This window comes from Pleurodeles waltl, chromosome 1_2 (genome assembly GCF_031143425.1).
Source record: "Pleurodeles waltl isolate 20211129_DDA chromosome 1_2, aPleWal1.hap1.20221129, whole genome shotgun sequence".
In the NCBI taxonomy this organism is placed as follows: Eukaryota; Metazoa; Chordata; class Amphibia; order Caudata; family Salamandridae; genus Pleurodeles; species Pleurodeles waltl.
Window position 1 is genome coordinate 653,796,881 of NC_090437.1, and position 18,008 is coordinate 653,814,888.

General features: G+C 41.9%; 1 protein-coding gene across 3 annotated transcripts in view; it reads left to right on the top strand.

Moving 5' to 3' along the window:
* Nucleotides 1-18,008, top strand: part of INPP4B (inositol polyphosphate-4-phosphatase type II B) — a 2,522,842-nt gene that overhangs the window by 2,137,835 nt on the left and 366,999 nt on the right. For all 3 annotated transcript variants that reach the window (XM_069242568.1, XM_069242569.1, XM_069242570.1), the window contains one exon: nt 7,662-7,871. In XM_069242568.1, coding sequence (XP_069098669.1) covers nt 7,662-7,871 — 210 coding nt within the window. The remainder of the gene's footprint in view (nt 1-7,661; nt 7,872-18,008) is intronic.

Here is an 18,008-nt window from a genome sequence, read left to right on the forward strand (position 1 = left end):
CCCTGGGCCCTGGGTATGACCATTGGGCAGGGGGGCATGACTCCTGTCATTTCAATGGGGGTTGTGCGTCAAAAAATGGCGCAAGTCCGGTTAGAGCCATGATTTTTTCCTCTAACCTGACTTGCACCATTTTTTGACGCACAACCCCCATTTTTCCATACGCCGGCGCTGCCTGGTTAGAGTCATTTTTTTTTACTCTGACCAGCCCGCAGCACCAGTCAATCCATAAATAAGGCACCCGCCTGGCGTGTTGGAATGGCATTAGCCGGCGGTAAATTTTTTGATGCAAACCAGCGCCGGTGCTGGCTTGCGTCAAAAATTATAAATATGGGCCCAAGTACTTCTATTTATTTGGCTTATGCAGGCTGCAAACAAAACTACAAAGCCCGCCAGCAGGCCATTTTTTATAAGCAGCAGGAGCTAAACTCATTCTTGCCCTGACTTACGGCCTTCATAGGTGCCCAGGAAGATTCACTTGTACCCTGGATCAGATCCAATACAATGCTTACAGAAAGCTGTTTTACCTACCTAAGTGCTCTTCTGGAGCTGAAATGTCTTTCGAGTTTGATCTCACCTGACTGAATGTGGCCTGCAAAGCTGATTTCCTAAAGTATTGTTATGAAATAATCAATGCCACAGTGGACAGACTGAAAAATGTCATCTGGACACTTATTGATAGAGAGTCTAATATAATGAATCCCTGGTCCTGTTACCTGTAGAAAGCTAAGCAAGCCTTGGATCTGAGCAGCACTTGAGATAATAAGCCAGTAAGACTGACCCTAAAATCTGCAATTAAATGTCAAATGCCCCCTCTTGAGCCATGCCAAAGACATGTTTGAATTTTCTAAGAGGACATTTTCCTTTGCAATCAAGGGCGCTTAAGCCATGCTGAATGTTCAGTAATATTTATTTGAACATAATACACAAGTTCACAAGACAAAAAGTAATTAGAATGAAATGCATGCTTTTTTTAATGAACGAATTCAGATTATCCTGGAGTTTAGAATATTTTACACCTCCGCAGTGCAGGCTCTGAGACTATCAGCAGGGATCCCTAGCCTACCCTCCATGCTGCTGTCCAATGGTGCACTCCGAGCGACGAACATATATCATACAGATTATGCTTAGAAACAGACTAATACGTTGCAATGAGATCAATTCTCAGTCTTAAATACGAAAAACCTGTCTGAGCTTTGTTGCTGTGCACATTTTTTTCAATTCGTTTTTATGGCTATTGTACTTGGCCTAACTTTAAATCTGTATTTTATCTGTTATTGACATTTATAACTGTTGAATATCTAAGTTATGTTTACTGAATATATTTCAGTCAACTTATAATGATTTTAAGTACTCAATTAATCAATTACAATAAACATGCTTATTTTCCTTTGAGGAGTTCAACAAAGAACAAAAGATGCACTAGGAATTACACTTCATATGTTGGTTGTTCTACACTGACCATAATACATTGGCATGGGCTACAGAGACAAAAACTGAATAGAATGAATTTGGAAAAGATGGCTTGTAGGAATCACAACTACATAACCCAAAGCAAGACTAGAAACAAGTGATTTTCTGGCCTGAGCAGAGTGTAGGCGCCATTCTGTTTTTGTATTTTTAATTATGCTCATGGAAGTTGATCAGTGATCTTTAAGAAGAGGGCATTTTTCAACCAGGGTGTGGTTTTGAGAGGTCAGTCAGAACGAAGGGAGAGGTTCTCTGTTTTATTGATTCACTGTGCATACAGTGTTGTCAATGATTTCCAGCCTCAGATGTATATAAATATTACTAAATATAAATTCTTTCCTGGTTTAAAAAATTGAAGGAGCTAAATCTTGTTCCAAACATTTTGATAGCTTTTCAATCTTTAAAGTGTTATTAAATAGTTATCCCATGATGGTTGTAGTAGCAATTACTGTTATTGTATTCATTTAAGTTACATCGTAGTCCTGGAGCCTTGTTGCTTTTCACATTCACAAACACTTCTTTTACCCCTTATACATGGAAGGGATTCTTCTTTTTGGGCCATAGGTCACTGGAAAGCTTTATAACAGAATTCTGTACCCAGCTCAGACTAGTGTCCATCTTCCTTGTATATTTCAAGAAGTGTAAAATATCTTCTTTGCCAACCTCATTTACAATCAATTTGATTCTGTTCTTGATAGATTCTTCTACCCCTTACAAAGCTAAACATTTTATATTTTTCCCTCCCTCTTTACACTTTCTTGACCTTGTTTTTCATTTTTGATTTTACGTTCATGAGAGTCAATCATTCAGGTTTGGGCAAGTTTTATTTAACTCTTTATAAATTGTTACATTTTTCTTGGCTTTACTCAGATCACTTGTTGAGTTGATATTCCCTTCATCGATCAAGGCTCACTTACTTTTATAAATTATTTAATGAACTTTGGTTGTCTGTTCGTAATGAGGCCCTTAGCCATCAACCTCATTTGTAAGTTTATAATGGGTTCTACTTTGTTTGAATTGGTTGCCTGAATGCATATAGATTATAGTCTTCTGAACTGTAATCAGTGTACTGGCTGTTCTCTTTTAGCTTTATTGCTATATTATGTTATGCATATTTGTAGAGTGCACTATCACCTGGAAGGGTACTCTGACACTGAGCAGGTCTGAGATTAGCCAAATTTAGAGCCTAGTGGGATTACTCTAAAAAGCCAGGTATTCAACTTCTTGCGGAGTTCAAGTAATGAGGAGGAGGCTCTTATGTGTAGCAGAATATTGTTCCACGCTTTAGGTTTGGTGTAAGAGAAGGCTCAACCACTTGCTGTGGTTTTCAGTATACGTGGGATGTGTGTAAGTAGGACTCCAGACAAGCGTAGGTGTATGGAAGGTTTGTGAAAGCAGATGCAATTGTTGAGGTATGCTGCATCAGTGTTATGTAGTGCCTTGAAAGTGTGGGTGAGGAGTTTGAATTGTGCTCATTTGTGTATCAGGAGCCAATGAAGCTCATTTAGCTGTGGTTGATGTGAGTGCAGCATGGGAGATGAGAGTGATGCTGGCCGCAGAGTTCTGAGTGGTCTGCACCTGCTGGTGAGTTTTTTGTTGATCCCAGCACAAAGTGTGCTCCTGTAGTCTTGCATGCTTGTGATGAGGGTGTGAGTGACTGCTTCCTGAGTGCTGATTGGGAGACATTTGAAATTCTTCCTCAGCATCTTCAGGGTATGGAAGCACGAGAAGTTAACTTGGTTGGTCATGTCAAGTTTGCTGCAAGTGACGATCCCAAGGTTCATGGCATGGGTGGGTGGGGGTGGATGTCGATCCTAGCTCGTTTGGCCACCAGGTGGAGTCCAACAGTGAAGTGCTGTTCCTGAAGATCAGAATTTCTGACTTGTTGGTGTTCAGCTTCAGGCAGTTGGTCTTCATCCAGCGGACAATTTCAGTTTTGCTGGTATAGAAATTGATCCAGGCACTGGGTATCTTGCTAAAGAGGGAGAGAATGAGTTGTGTGTCATCTGCATAGGAGAGGACATTGTCACGAGAGCAGATGATGCTAGCTAGAAGGTTCATGTATGCATTGAAGAGGGATTAGCTCAGAGATGATCCTTGCAGAACTCTGCAGATGAGGTTGCAAGTGTCCAAGGTGTACGGTGCCAGGCTGACTGACTGGGTCCTCGCAGTCAGGAAGGAGCAGATCCATCAGAGTGCACTCCCTGGATCCCAGTGTTGTATACGTATTGGATGAAGATGAGGTGGGAGACAGTGTCAAAGGCTGCGGAGAGGTCCAGGAGGATGAGGGCTGCCATGTCTCCTTCATCCAGAGTCATGCAGATGTCATCTGTTGCAGCAATGTGCACAGTTTCCATGCTTTGGTTCGGTCTGAAACCAGACATAGTGGTGTTAAGGAGTTGGTGGTCATTGAGGTATTTGGTGTGGTGTCTGTTGATAATTTTCTTTAAGTCCTAGACAGGGAATAGTAGCATGGAGGCTGGTCTGTAGTTGGTGAGTGTTTGAGGGCCCATGGAAGGTTTCTTCAGCAATGAGATGACAGTTGTGTGTTTCCAAGTGTTTGGGAAAATCATAGAAGAAGTGGAGGTGTTCAGAATGGGTGTGAGCATGGTGCTGACAGTTTGCAGTTGTATGGAGTAGGCGTTGTGATGCAGGGGTCCAATGGGGCCCCTCAATGGATGGACTTCCTAGCGGTGGCGCTTTCTTCTGGGTTAAAGTTGCTGCAATAGCCAGTGATTTTGGTAGCTGAAGAATTGACAATGACTGTTGCAGGGGTCCAGTAAAAGTGTGATTGAGTTGGAGGTAGCCACAGGTGTGGTGAAATGCTTCATAATGGTTAAAATGTATTTCCTTGTGTTGTTGCAGGCATTGATGCAGTCCACCAGAGTGGCAGGTTTGCTGTTCCGTATCATTTGGTATTAGTGTCTCAGGACAGAGTTGAAAGTGCTCCTATCTGCAATGTCCTGGCTTATTCTTCATTTGTGCTCCAGTTGTTTGTAGTGGTGTTTCATCAGTCTGAGTTCTCCTGTGTACCAACCTGAGATCTATATCATGTTGTATTGCTGTGTTTGAGGGGGGGCAGAAAGTAGGTGAAGGAGTTGATCCAATTGTTAAATTTCTTGATGGCTTTAGGGAGGGTGTTGCTGTGTTCTGGACATAGGGAGTTGACAGCTGTGTTACAGTCCTTGTCAATTATGCTGTTCCAGTTTCAGCAGGCTGGTCTGGTGGTGGTGCATGTGCACTGGACCAGGATGCTATAATTGATGAGGGTAAGCTCTGTCCAGAAGACTGAGTTGGGGTCGTGGTGGTCTTCCAGGTGAAAATTCAGGGCTCTGCGTATGATCTAATTTCTATTATCAATGTTGAGTGATGTAACTAACCCCGTGATAGTGTTGGAAAAGTTGGTGTGTGGTCCTGGTTTTCTGTAGACAGTGAAGTTGGCTGCGATGTGAGGCTTGAATGACAGGTGTTCAATGTTGAACGATGATGGGTCTGTGGATGTGGTGCAGCTGATAGCGTTCTTGTGGCTGATGGTGATTCTGTTACCAGACTTGTGAAGTCCATCTAGCCTGGCAACTGGCAATCTTTTACTTGGGGGGGAGGGTGCAGAGGTATGGCTGTGACGTTGTCAGGTGCCGGTGTGGGGTTTAACCACGTTTTCGTGAGGACAGGTAGTTCTAGGGCATTGTTATGCCGCAGGATCCAGACCTCTGGTGTTTTTGGTGAGTGAGCAGGTGTTGAGGATCATGCATGTGAGTGCAAAGTGTTGTGTGGGCGTTTGCAGTACTGTGTGAGAGAGCGGTGTGTTGGGTGCTGTTGGTGCTGGTGCTGTGAATATTGGGTGTGAGTAAGTGCATGAAAAATTGCAGGAGAACGCTCACTAGATGTTGTGTCGTGCGGCTAGGCAGCAGCATGTGGAGCAGTGGCCAAGCTGAGGGTGTGGAGTGTCACGGGGAGAGTAGTAGTGGGATTGCAGAGGACCTGGGGTCCTGGAGGTGGACACGGTTCATACACACTGGCAAAGACGGGCTTCTCTTTGATTCTCCTGCAGCACGCCTACTGCATGTGTCTGTGCTACAGCAACCCTTTCGTAAGTCCTATGAATGGGTGAGGAGTGATATCACTTCCTGTGCAGATGGATGATGGGAAATCCAGTAATGTCACTTCCTGCTATTCCACAATTCATTTACATTACAACTTAATGTCAAAATCATATCGCTTATTGAGAATAGCCCCTGTGGGTGCTGTGTTTTAAAAGATCTAAACTAGAACCTCTGTTTCTCAAGAGGCTCCATTATGCCAGTTCAATGTACTTGATTTGAAAAAAATCCTAATTGTTTTTTGCGGATAAATTGGATAACTTAAGATCTGGTCCATTTTATGAGTTCTTTCCTTCGGTAACACTGAACATCCTTGTTGGTTTATTATTTATTGTTGTCTCTCCTGTGCTTAGTCATCTAACAAAAATGCACATAAGGACCTATTTATCACTTTCCTATAGAACTATGACCCCCTGCACAAACACCTGTTTGTGTAGGAATTGCGAGACCCAGTCATTGTTGGGTGCGTTAAAGGTCACACAGCCTGTTATATTTTCATAGAACAAACCTGATGGAATTTTATGGATGAAAAAGGTCCTTTAATTACAAGGACATGCAGACTGTGATTGTTGTAAGCACCAAACTCCAATTGTCATTCTCCAACAGGTCAGCAGAGATGCCTTTTATTTACAACCCCACTTTTTCTGCAGTTTTAGGTGTGATAAATGTAGACTAGCCCTCCGGGACACTCTTAACCAAGTTCTGAAAATACTTTTTATTTCATTTATTTACGGTTTTGTAGAATTCTATACACCTTATACTTTCCGATATCTTAGAGTGTGTCTTGATCATGAGTCCCACTGTGTATTTTTATATTTTTCCTAACGATTTATCTTATTTCCTTTATGGTAGAATTTCAATGCTGAAAAATAACTAATTAATGGTTAGTGATGACAAGAGAGGGCAGATGATGTTTATGAAAGGTCTTCTTGACCAGGTGCCCACTAGTTTCCTTTGTGACCAAGTCCCTTCTAGAAAGTAGAGTGGTCTGCAGATAGATACCCTAGTTGTGTGCTTTTCTAAAGAGCTCAGTACTCAGTTTGTTCCTCATTAATAGATAGTTTATTCAAACTTTGAGTGGTTACTTCCAGAATTTCTAGAGAATCCCACATACTCTTTTGCAGTTGTTTGGTGCTTATGTATACTTTCCTTCTGAGTCTGTTGTATTTTTTTTGGTTCTCTTCCTAGCACTCTTGCCGGTTAGGTGGATATTCATAGTTTTCTTTTTTTGGTGCTCCATCTACAACGCACCTATCGCAGTCAAGTCTATACAGGAGTTTGTTCAGTTAATCTTTACAGAGGCTTGTTTAGTATGGCTAAGGACTGATGCAGGATTGACTCGACAACACTTACTATTTTTTTAGGAATGACTCCAACTCATTGCTAAACAGGGTGCCAGTAAACTTCTTGAGAGTTTGTTTTTACACATGTGGAGTATCAAACTATTCTTTAAAAACATTTTTTATTCTTACTTAAATCATTCCTTGCTGTAAAAGTGTGCATTGTGCCACCTGCCTTACTGCAGCATCTTGGATAATTGTCCCCGGCTGCTTTGCTCGTTACCCCGGCCAAGACTAAGGAGTCTGCCGTATTGCTCCAGCAGGACCCAGCTTCTGCACAGATGTTCAACATCTCGTATCTCAAGGTCCCAGTGAGCGTTCCACGCCACTGACATCCGAAGATGGGCTCTTTTGCATCTCTTTGCCCAATACCTCCCTACTACTGCGTTAATTCATGCATACTGTTTGTGACTCCTGGCTTCATCCTACCACCAACATCTGTTTGAAGCAAGAGAGGGAAAACCCAAAAACATGTCTCGTAGGCAGAGGCTGTGCCGAAAGAAAAGAATGTTACACTCACTTGCATCCACCTAAATTATAACGGGACACCTTCACTTTGGGACGTCCTTCTCACCATCGAGCTGAAACACTTTTCTCTGACATAACTACTGCCCTTCCCTCCTCTGCACGTAAATAGCCATGTTTCCCGTGCTGCCACAGTCTTCAATATTATATATTTCTTATAATGTTAGCATTTTTAGATGATTTGTCTTACCTGCTGTCTTCTAAACAGGGAATTGTTTTTCCGTTCCAGACAGAATTATTTGTGCACATCTTTAAGGATCAGCTGGTAAGCAGTGCCCTTTTAGCACTTTACACAGCAGGCCCTGGATGTGGCCTCAAGAATTCAATTGACCCTAAGAACAATGCAGAGGAAAATGAGACTGCGCATCAAGACCAGCTATCCCCGATAACGAGGCAAGATTCCATCCCTCACCATTCAGAGTATGATGAAGAAGAGTGGGTAAGCAGCTGTTAACATACCTTCCTAAATTTGATGAAAAGGGGGATTTCCACTGTATAGTGGGTTTGATGTGCTCTGCTAATTGGGAGGCCACCACAGAAGAATGATAGTGCAAGAGTACTAATGGACACTATTAAAAGTTACGATTATACTTTATTTAAAGGCCATTTTACTTTCACAAGGCCTATGAGTAAATATATGGCATTTGTGATATCTCAAAATGGAGACATCTTAGATGTATAGTCACTTGATACATCCCTATGCACAGAATTCATGTTTGTTAGGGTCATCTTTCAAATCTGGGGTGCCCCTGCAGAAAGGGCTAAGTCCAACAACTCTTAATCATTTATGTAAAAATTAATCTGGTTTATATGTCTAAGGTAAAAGTACATAATGGTCTCGTTTCCTTGATAGAGAATCAACTAGTGATGAGCTAAATATTTGAGCAAAATAAAACAGTAGAAAGCCGCAAGCTGTAAAATTTCGCAAATGGGACCAATTGTGTGAAATTCTGTATTTTAGTACTTGTGTGTTGTTTGCATCAAATTACACTTTCAACTGTGGCTCTTTCAAGTCACACCGCCCAACTGGTATGTAACCACCCAACTGGTAATGAAATTTCACAGGTGTGGAAATAGTATATACAAAGAATTGCTGTGCCTTGTATTTCTTCAAAAACATCACTTAACCCTACAATTGCCAAGCTTAAAATTGAGTAGCAGTCAAGAACTTGCTTTCAGTAGCTCCTCATTTCTGGAAACCCTTTAATTTGAAACACATTGTGACTTATTTTGCCCTAATTAAACAGAACTTCAGCCATATCGCTGTCATTTTCTGTGTGATGTGAATCAATACTAACTACTGAACCGGTACTGAAATTTTACAGATGCAGAAAAAGCAAACTGTCTCACTTTTGGTTAAGCAAAACAAATGTACCCCGTACTACAATTATCCATCCACATATTTCAACTCAATCTTTAGATACAGCAGCAAGCAAAGTACTTTATGAGTTGCTCCTCCTTTCACTGGAAACATTTTGAGACTAATTTTCCTCCAATTAGACAGTTTCTCAGTCTATAGTCTGTGTTGCTCCTTTTATGAAAGTGGTGAAACTGATAATCAAGAGTCTCTTGTGATTTGCTCTCATGGTGTCTAAAAAATGACTTAACATGCAACACAACGTTAGTGGATTATTTTTCTACAGACATTTCTGGTATGCTGTTTGAATTATCCTTCATCACTCTATAATATAACCTGAGATTTATTTGTGAACTTGAGGATGCTGGAATACCTTCAGCATGTAATTGGCTGTACGCAACATTTAAGTTTTGTCTGGTTTTCGGACCCTTTACTGAGTTATTCGAACATTGAGATTTTGATCACTGAAAATTCATGGTTACCTTTGAGAAAAACTGAGCATTGCTGTTTCTTGTGCTTGTCCTGAAGAACTTGTAGGGCCCTTTTGGTCTAAACTTAGACCAAAAATCTAAGTTTGTGACTTTCGGTATTCACAAAGGGCATTTACGAGTAGTATCTTTACGTCTGCACTCAGGGTGAAGATGCTCCCTGAGTGCAGAGCTTCCACTCCGGGTACGGAAAGTACACTCCGAGTGCAGAGAGTACACTCTGCATTCAGAGTAGAATATCCACCACAAGTGCAGATGTAAATATACTACTCGTAAATGCCCTTTGTGAATACCGAAAGTCGTAAACTTAGACCGAAGGTCAAAAGTTTACGTTTGTGCATCAGGCCCCAAGTCTTCCTGCCTGTGCCTCTTACTTAACAGCTCAAGTGAATGCCTTTTTGGCATAATTCTTGGTCATTTTCATATTCAGAAAAAAAGCAGGTGCCGGGCATGCAGATTCTGAAAGATCTCATAAATCATCATGTTCATGAAATGGTGCATGCATGAACCTTCTTCTGTTCCTCTTCCGTAACCCTCCAGTTTTACACTATCTCATGTGTCAGCAAGTGGACTTTTTCAGTAGTTACTACATTATTAGAATTAAAAAGATATTTCAATATCTTTAATATAGTAAAGTCCACTTCCCAACTGTTTTAAACACTTGCATCTCAAACACTGCTGAATGGATTTAAACCAAACCATCAAAAACAAAACTTTCTGAGTTCTACTATCATGCCAAACGTTGCATTTATCCATTCAGAGGTTCGGGCTGTAGTGGTAAGCAAAATTTCCTCTTGGAGCTAAAATGGGAAAACACATTATCCCTCCTACCCTTCCACCACCCCATGTTATTTTTTTTTTTGCCTGCACAGATCTGCACAAGGATTGGCATGCTGGACCTTAGACTATGGTAAATTGCCAAGTTTGATGCAAACCTGTCCATGGGGTCAAAAGGTATAAGGAAATCTAAAAATGGTTTTTCAATGGAAAGTACGGCTGAACCATAACAACATAGCAGCAACCACCACTGCAGAATATATATTTGTACATATAAGTAACAAAAAAAACTATTAACATCTTTCTTATCACATATTAATCTGCTGTTATTGAAACATTAAATAAAAATAGAACCCCGGAATGAATACTCACTAGATAAAGTCAAAGTAATGAATGGTCCCATTGTAGACACATGAAATTATGTCAAGGATGCCTGTTTCGAGAAGCCAGTTGTTTTTTATTTACAATCATCAAAGCAAAGTTTGTATTAAATGTCTTCCAACCAACCCAACAGTATCCTAAACTCGGACAAACTGCGGAACAAATATTTTGTGTTTCTTATGTGTGTGTAATTTTTTCTGTGAAGAGACGTCCGCAATATTTATCTCCAAGGTAAACAGAAATTTTCTTCGAGATTGCATAATATTTCCTCCCTTTTACACAGAAGAGCATTTCAACTGTGTCTTAGTTGCACAATTTTACAGAGCATTCAACCCCTTGGTTTATCCCCATATGCTAATGAATTCAAACATTGTCAGGCAGGTTTATCACAGACGAGGTGCTTTCATATGAGTGCACATTAATAGTGTACCAGCAATAGCAAATCTTTAATTAATTAACTCTGAAAATGTCTACAAAGTACAGTTGTATCCTGGATGGTGTCATGCCATCTGGGGTTTGACACACGAAAAGAGCAGCTAAGCAGTTTACTGTGATCTGTAGCTTGCACTTTATTGAGCTGCTGGCTGAATCTTAGAGAAATGAGAAAAGTTGTAATAATGCTGTCCTGTACAATGGTGGCAACCCCCTGGGGCCATTATTATGGCTTTTTATGTTCAAAGGCTGATGTGAGTGATTCTCCAGTGCTGTAGACTTGGACGTTTTCATTCATTATACAAATGTGAACCCTCTGTAATATCTGTTGTGTCTAGACAAATGTATGTGGTATGGCAATTGTTAGACTTGGCATCCTTGGCGTGGTCTCCTCTAACTTTTTGCCCCTGTTTCCCAGGTTGTTGATGTGTGCTGGACTCTGTATTTGGTGTTTTTGTTACTCTGGGCACCTCCACCACTGCCATTCAGTTCTAAAGTGCAAGTGCTCCTATGTCAAATGTATGTGGAATTGGCTTTCCCTGATTTGCATATTTGATTTACTAGTAAGTCCCTAGTACAGTGCACTAGAGGTGCCCAGGGCATGTAAATCAAATGCTGCTAGTGGGCCTGCAGCACTCGTTGGGCCACCCACATTAGTAGCCCTGTAAACATGGCTCAGATCTGCCACTGCAGTGTCTGTGAGTGCAGTTTTAAACTGCAATTCAATTTGGCAAGTTGATCCACTTGCCTGGCCTAAACCTTCCCTTTTTTTTTCTTATATGTAAGACACCCCTAAGGTAGGCCCTTGGTAGCCCCATGGACAGGGTGCAATGTATGTAAAAGGTGGGACATGTACTTATGTGTTTAACATGTCCTATCAGTGAAATAGTGCCAAATTCGGTTTTCACTGTTGCAAGGCCTATCTCTCTCATAGGTTAACATGGGGGCTGCCTTTAAATATTAATAAAGTGCAGGTTCCCTTAGGGAGCAGATAGAAAAATGGAGTTTAGGGTCTCTGAACTCACAATTGAAAAATACATCTTTTAGTGAAGTTGGTTTTTAGATAGTGTGTTTGAAAATGTCACTTTTAGAAAGTAGGCATTTTCTTGCTGAAACCATTCTGTGACTCTGCCTGGTTGTGGATTCCCTGTCTGGGGCAGTTTGACAGTTGGGTTGTTTGCACCTCTCTCTAGACAGTGACACAAAGGGAGCTGTGGTGTAGCCTGCATATCCTGATGAGCCATCTGTGCTAGGCTGGAGGCGAGGAGTGGTCACTTACACCTTAAACGACTGTGCCTGTCCTCACATAATGCAGTCTCTAATCCCCTGGTGTGTGTCTGTGGCCTGGCCTGGGCAAGGCAGGATCTTACAAACAAGAGAGACTTTTCTTCGAAGTAGGCCTACTTTAAAGACAGAAAGGGGTATAAAAAGAGACTCCAAAACCCCCTGACAATTAGATCACTTCTGGAATCAAGAGGAACCTCTGCCAAGGAGAAGATCAGGAGCTGAGGAGAGGTGCTGCCCTGCCTGTGACTGTGCTTTGTGGCGCTATCTTGCAGTTGCTGCTTTTGCCTGCGAAAGAGGACAAAGATTGGACTTTGTGGTATATTTCTGATTGAGAAGAATCTCCAAGGGCTTAGACTGAGCTTGCCCCCTGTTCTGAAGTCTCAGGGCCATCCAAGACTTCCCCCACCAGCACCTGGAATCCCTGCTGAGACTCCTGCCCTGACAAGTGGTGCCCTATCCAGTCCCTGAGCCCTTGAAAGGAGAAACTGGTGAAAATCCAAGAAAACCGACTTCGGACAACTCCAGACCGACGCTGCTGCCGAATCCCGTGATGCCGCCTTCACCCGACTCGGTGGTCGTCGCTGGAGTGCGATGAACCTTGCAGGCCCGACACCAAGGCAGCCCCACCGAAGTCTGCGACTCCGTGGAAGTCGCGGCACCACGTCGTGACCGCCGATATCGACTCCGCCCAAATTGCGCAGATTCAACACATCGCACTGACGCCACCTCACGTCCACTGCTTTGCAGCAAAGACCCAACGCCTCTTCGTGTCGCCTCAGCTTCTTCGCCCTGCAGCACCAAACCGACGCTGCCTTGGATCTATCAACGCTGCGAACCCCGACGTCGCGCACCAGCTTGTTTTCACACTTTACTAAAGGATTGTACCTAGGGGTCTGCGTGACTCCGTGCCCGGCGCCGTTGGTATCGGATTGTTGGTAATGACTCCGTCATGACACCGTGTTAACACTTCATCAAGCATTTTGTGTTTCTAAGCACTATTTTTAAGTTTAATCTTTAAACATTCATAACTTGACTTGTGTATGTCGGATTTTTGTCATTTTGGTCTGTTTTGTTTAGATAAATATTGACTATTTTTCTAAACCTGTGTTGAGTCATTTTGTGGTGGTTTTCCTATATTACTGTGTGTGTTGGTACAAATAGTTTACACCTTGCTTCTGAAGTTAAGCCTACCTGCTCATGCCAAGCTGCCAAAAGGGTGAGCGGGGGTTAACTGAGTGTGATTCTCCTCTACCCTGACTAGAGTGAGGGTCCTTGCTTGGACAGGGGGTAACCTGACTGCCATCCAAAGACCCCATTTCTTACAGAAATTTATAAAAACATTAAACCGAGCGAGGATATATACAAAGAAATGCATCTAATATGCCAAACATGCAGATGCTAGTGGACTTTATTTGTTTCTTGTGTCCTTTTATGCCATTCTTTTGAATGTCTGAGAGTACTGTATTTAAAATCCAATTTCTGCTCTATGACTCCAATCATGAATAGACTGTTGTTGCTGTTACTGTAATGAGGCAATATGTGCGTAATCATGAACAAAGAAAGGTATGTATTCAACCATAAGCCAGAACTGGCTAATCAGAATCGCAATAATTCCTGCCAGCTATCCTGCCACCCATCTGCAAAGGAAGACCAATGTGGTTCAAGGGCTCTGAAACCAGGGTTATTACCAATATTTTCACTAACAGTCGTTCTGCTACTGCCTGCAGATATTCTATGGGCTGATGAGCCAATTAGAAAAGACTTAATTGGCTACATCGCTCCCTTTCTGCTCTCTGCCCATGCATTCACCGTATAATATGAATATACTATTGCAAAAAATAATCTTCAAGTGTAAAGTGCACAATTATCTACACGGGAGGGAGTTTATATTATTAGAATAGAAATGTGATATATATGCACATGCAGTTTTATTCATTTTGGAAACCTGCAAAGTTATGCTCCCCTTTTCTTAGAATGTTTACAAGATAGAGTCAATACCTTTGATTGCAGATTTTAAACAAAGTAAGGTGGAACTTTGACACTTGTTTTTGCCATAGAAGGTCATGTTGAAGAAAATAAAAATAAATTACCTGCGGAACTGGAACAAATCTTCTCTTTGAAGTTATGATGACTATTATGAGCTTCATGTTTGAAATTGAGTGGTCATTTAGGATTTGACAAAGGTGAGCTTCAACATAAATTCAATGGGCTCCTGCTTCACTGCTTCCCCAAATATCATGAATATCAGGATCATTTTCTTTTGATTTTCTCAAACTTTGCTTTGGAATTTATTTCTGAAAGTTAAGAAAGAGAATGCTGAATAGGGTGAATCAACATGGTGTTCACCTATGACAAAATTGTATCTGCCTCAATGGAGAAGCCACTTTCATCACAGAGATCCATGCAGGCAGGGATCTTTCAATAGGACGGGTGGTCTGTGGCTGTGTGGGGAAGGGCAAGATCATCCACTGGCCTGGCAGGCTATCCACCCAGGTGTAAATTACCTCATAAATGAACATTACATCAGTGGCTTTGCTGAAATTTTATTTCTTGTAAAACTAGAGATCCCGTGAAGAGGCGATTTGCAGAATATGTGACTGTCAAGACACCAGTCCATTGTCCGAGTTTCTTTACGAAATTGCATGTAGTACCAGCATGCTGAACTCTCTGCTGTTCTTGTATTGCAGATTTTAAAAACCTTTTATTAAATTTGTCTGCATTTTGAAAATTTTACAGTTAAAACCTTTTTCACCTTTTAGATGCTGCTCATAGTTTGTTTTTCTTCAAGTCAGGAGCACAGTAGAAAATATGCAGTGTTCTTTTGCCTTGTAAGCATTCATGAATCACACAACTTGGCCCCACTAAAAAGCATGCCACAACCCATGCCACAGAAATGTATCCACACCATTTCGATAGGTCAACAAGAACCTGCATCGATAACCTAATAACACTGAACTCATCCACCAATGTACGAAGGCATTGTCACTACACACTCCTAACATCTAACCCTTCTCTTGCACTTACAGTACACCTAAACAAAGTAAATTCATCCATATTCCAGTCATTTCGTTATTTATGTATTTATTGCATTTATAGAGCACTATGTCACCAACTGGTATCCGGGTGCTAGCCACTAAATGGAGAAACATGAGAGCTAGGGAATTGGAATTTGAAATAGCCGCAGCACATGGCAATGGGAAATTAACTGTTCAAAATAAACAATGTTGAGACCAAACTCAAGTTACTTAGTTGAAAGCCAGGTCTTATGGGCCTTCCTAAACTGCAAAAGATCAGTTAAGGACCTCAGCGAAGATGGGAGTTGATTCCAAAGCATAGCAGCCCCAACCGTAAAGGTCTGGCCTCCTTGACTTGATTTCCTAAACTTAGTCACGCACACCAGGCTGGCTGAAGAAGAGCGAAGAGATCTATTGGGGGTATATCTTTTGAAAGAGAACTGGGCCCAGTCCCTGAAGAGCTTTAAAAACAATACAAAGTGTTTTGAACAAAATTTTTTGTTTTATAGGCAGCCAGTGGAGACCCTTCAGTGCTAAGGAGGCAGAATCTCTACTAGATCTGTTCAAACCAAGTTTGGCTGCCACGATCTGAAATCTTGTCAGACAGCGTAATCAGTATTCAGGTGCCCAAGCAAAAGAGTATTCCAGTAATCCAAGCGACTGAAGATAACACTGTGAAATACCAGGGCTCTAGCCAAGGGGGGCAGCACCAGCAATACCCAGGGCTCTCAGAAGCAAAAAACAGGTACCTGCATTTTGATTCACATGGCTTTCATACTAAGTTTATTATCAACAATGACTCCCAGATTCCAAACAGAATCAGTGGGGACAATAGTCCTGTCAGATGCTACTGGCCAAAAATTGGCGGGGAGTATGACTGGAGCTTTGATACTTGAACAGCATAGAAGCTCAGTCATATCACCATTGAACTTCAGGGAATTAAAGCTGAGCCACTGGATGTCATTCATACAGTCATGAAAGCTGGAGAGCTGCTGATTGCTTGCCAGCGACAGAATACACTGGGTGTCATCTGCATACTTGACTAAGTTCACCTTATGAGATTTAATAAGAGTGATCAAGGGGTCCATATAGTTATTAAACAGAATCGGGCTGATTGAAGAGCCTTGTGGCACACCCTTTTTGATCGTCCTGAACTCAGAGCGAAATGGGGGTAAGGCAATTGTCTGACATCTGTCCGATAAGTATGAGAGGAACAAGTCCAAGACTGTTTCACCTACCCCACACGCCTCCAACGTGGTTAGAAGTGCAGTGTGGCAGACCGTATCGAATTCGGCCTAAAGATCCAATAAGATTAGCACTGCTTATTGCCCCTCATCGACCTGCATTCACAGCTCATCCATCGCTATGATCAGCTCCAATTCGGTCCTATGGCCAGGCTGAAATCCAAATTGCTCCTCCTCTAAAAAGTTATTAGTTTCCAGATATTGAGCTAATGACTTACTCACATAACGTTATAAAATTTTAGCAGGCTAAGGCAAAAGGGATATCGATCTGTAAATTCTCAAGTTGGTCGGATCCAGAGAAAGCTTTTTCAGAATAGAGGTTATAACCGATTTTTTCCTCAAAGAAGGTATTGTGCCTGATTGCAAGGACTGACTACAAATTTGCCAGAGCAGGGGAAACAGTTCTTCTGCCAGCTCGTTCCAGATTTTATGGGATAAGGTTTCCAAAGGTGAACCGATAAAGTGGCCATAGCCAAAGCACGAAAAGAGTCCTCTGAGAGATGTTCAAAATTATTGAGTTTGCTTGGACATGACCCCGACTTTTTGCCTGTTGTCGACAAAGAATTAAAGCTCTCTGTCTGAGCTTCCAAGGGAGACTGTCTCAAATTGGAGGGGTTGATGCCTTCAATAATTGTATTAATCCTTTCCTCAAAACATACTGCAGGGTCGACACAGAAGGCACTATAGCTTGACATATGGAGGCCGGATTGGGCAGTTCTCTGGTAATATCGAACACGTTCTTGACACTGTTCAGGCAGCCAGAATAGAATTGGCATAGAATTCTGCATTGGCCTTAGTGATATCTGTCTTGTATTCACGTAAGGCATCCTTGATGGCCTTTTTATCTTCTTTCTTATATGCTGTGCGCCATCTCCTTTCTGCCTTATTACACAGTTGTTTTAACAGCCTAAGCAAGCATTATGCCAATGTAAGCAAGAATTATACCAATGTGCAGAGGGCTTCTAACAGGATTTCATTTACTTCAGTAGAATAACTAAATCCAAAGTTTCCACAATTTGATTCTTCAGGGCAGCATAGTTGTTCTCGGCAGAGCTATTTGGGTCAAGATCAGGAGACAGCTTAAAAATAGGCTTGGCTGTTATAGGCCTAATAAGTTTGTTCAACTCTGTGCCTAAACGTGAACTGACCAGGGCAGTTTTACAAGAACAAACTCTCTGCACTGAAGTGAAAAGGATACAAGGGTGTGATCAGTCCAGCAGAGAAGTAAGATATTTCCCACAGTGGCTAGGCCAGCTGTGGCAAAAATAAGGTCCAGAGTGTGGCCACCGTCATGTCTTGGGGCATGCAATAACTGTAGCATTCCAAGAATGTCACATGGCCCTAGCATATCCCTATAAGCAGGAGACAGGTCTTTATCCAACCATTGAATAAAGTCGCCAAGTTTGATAAAATTAGAGTGGCTCTGCGCCATGTTACTGAACAGCTCGATAAGGGGCTGTAAATAAGAGTTTGACGATCTTTGCGGACGATAATATAAAATGTCTGAGCATAGGCAGTCTCCTCCATCTTTTAAAGAAAAGGCAACATTTCAGGACCCGCAAGTTCATCCAAACTATGTGTGACAAAACCCCACCA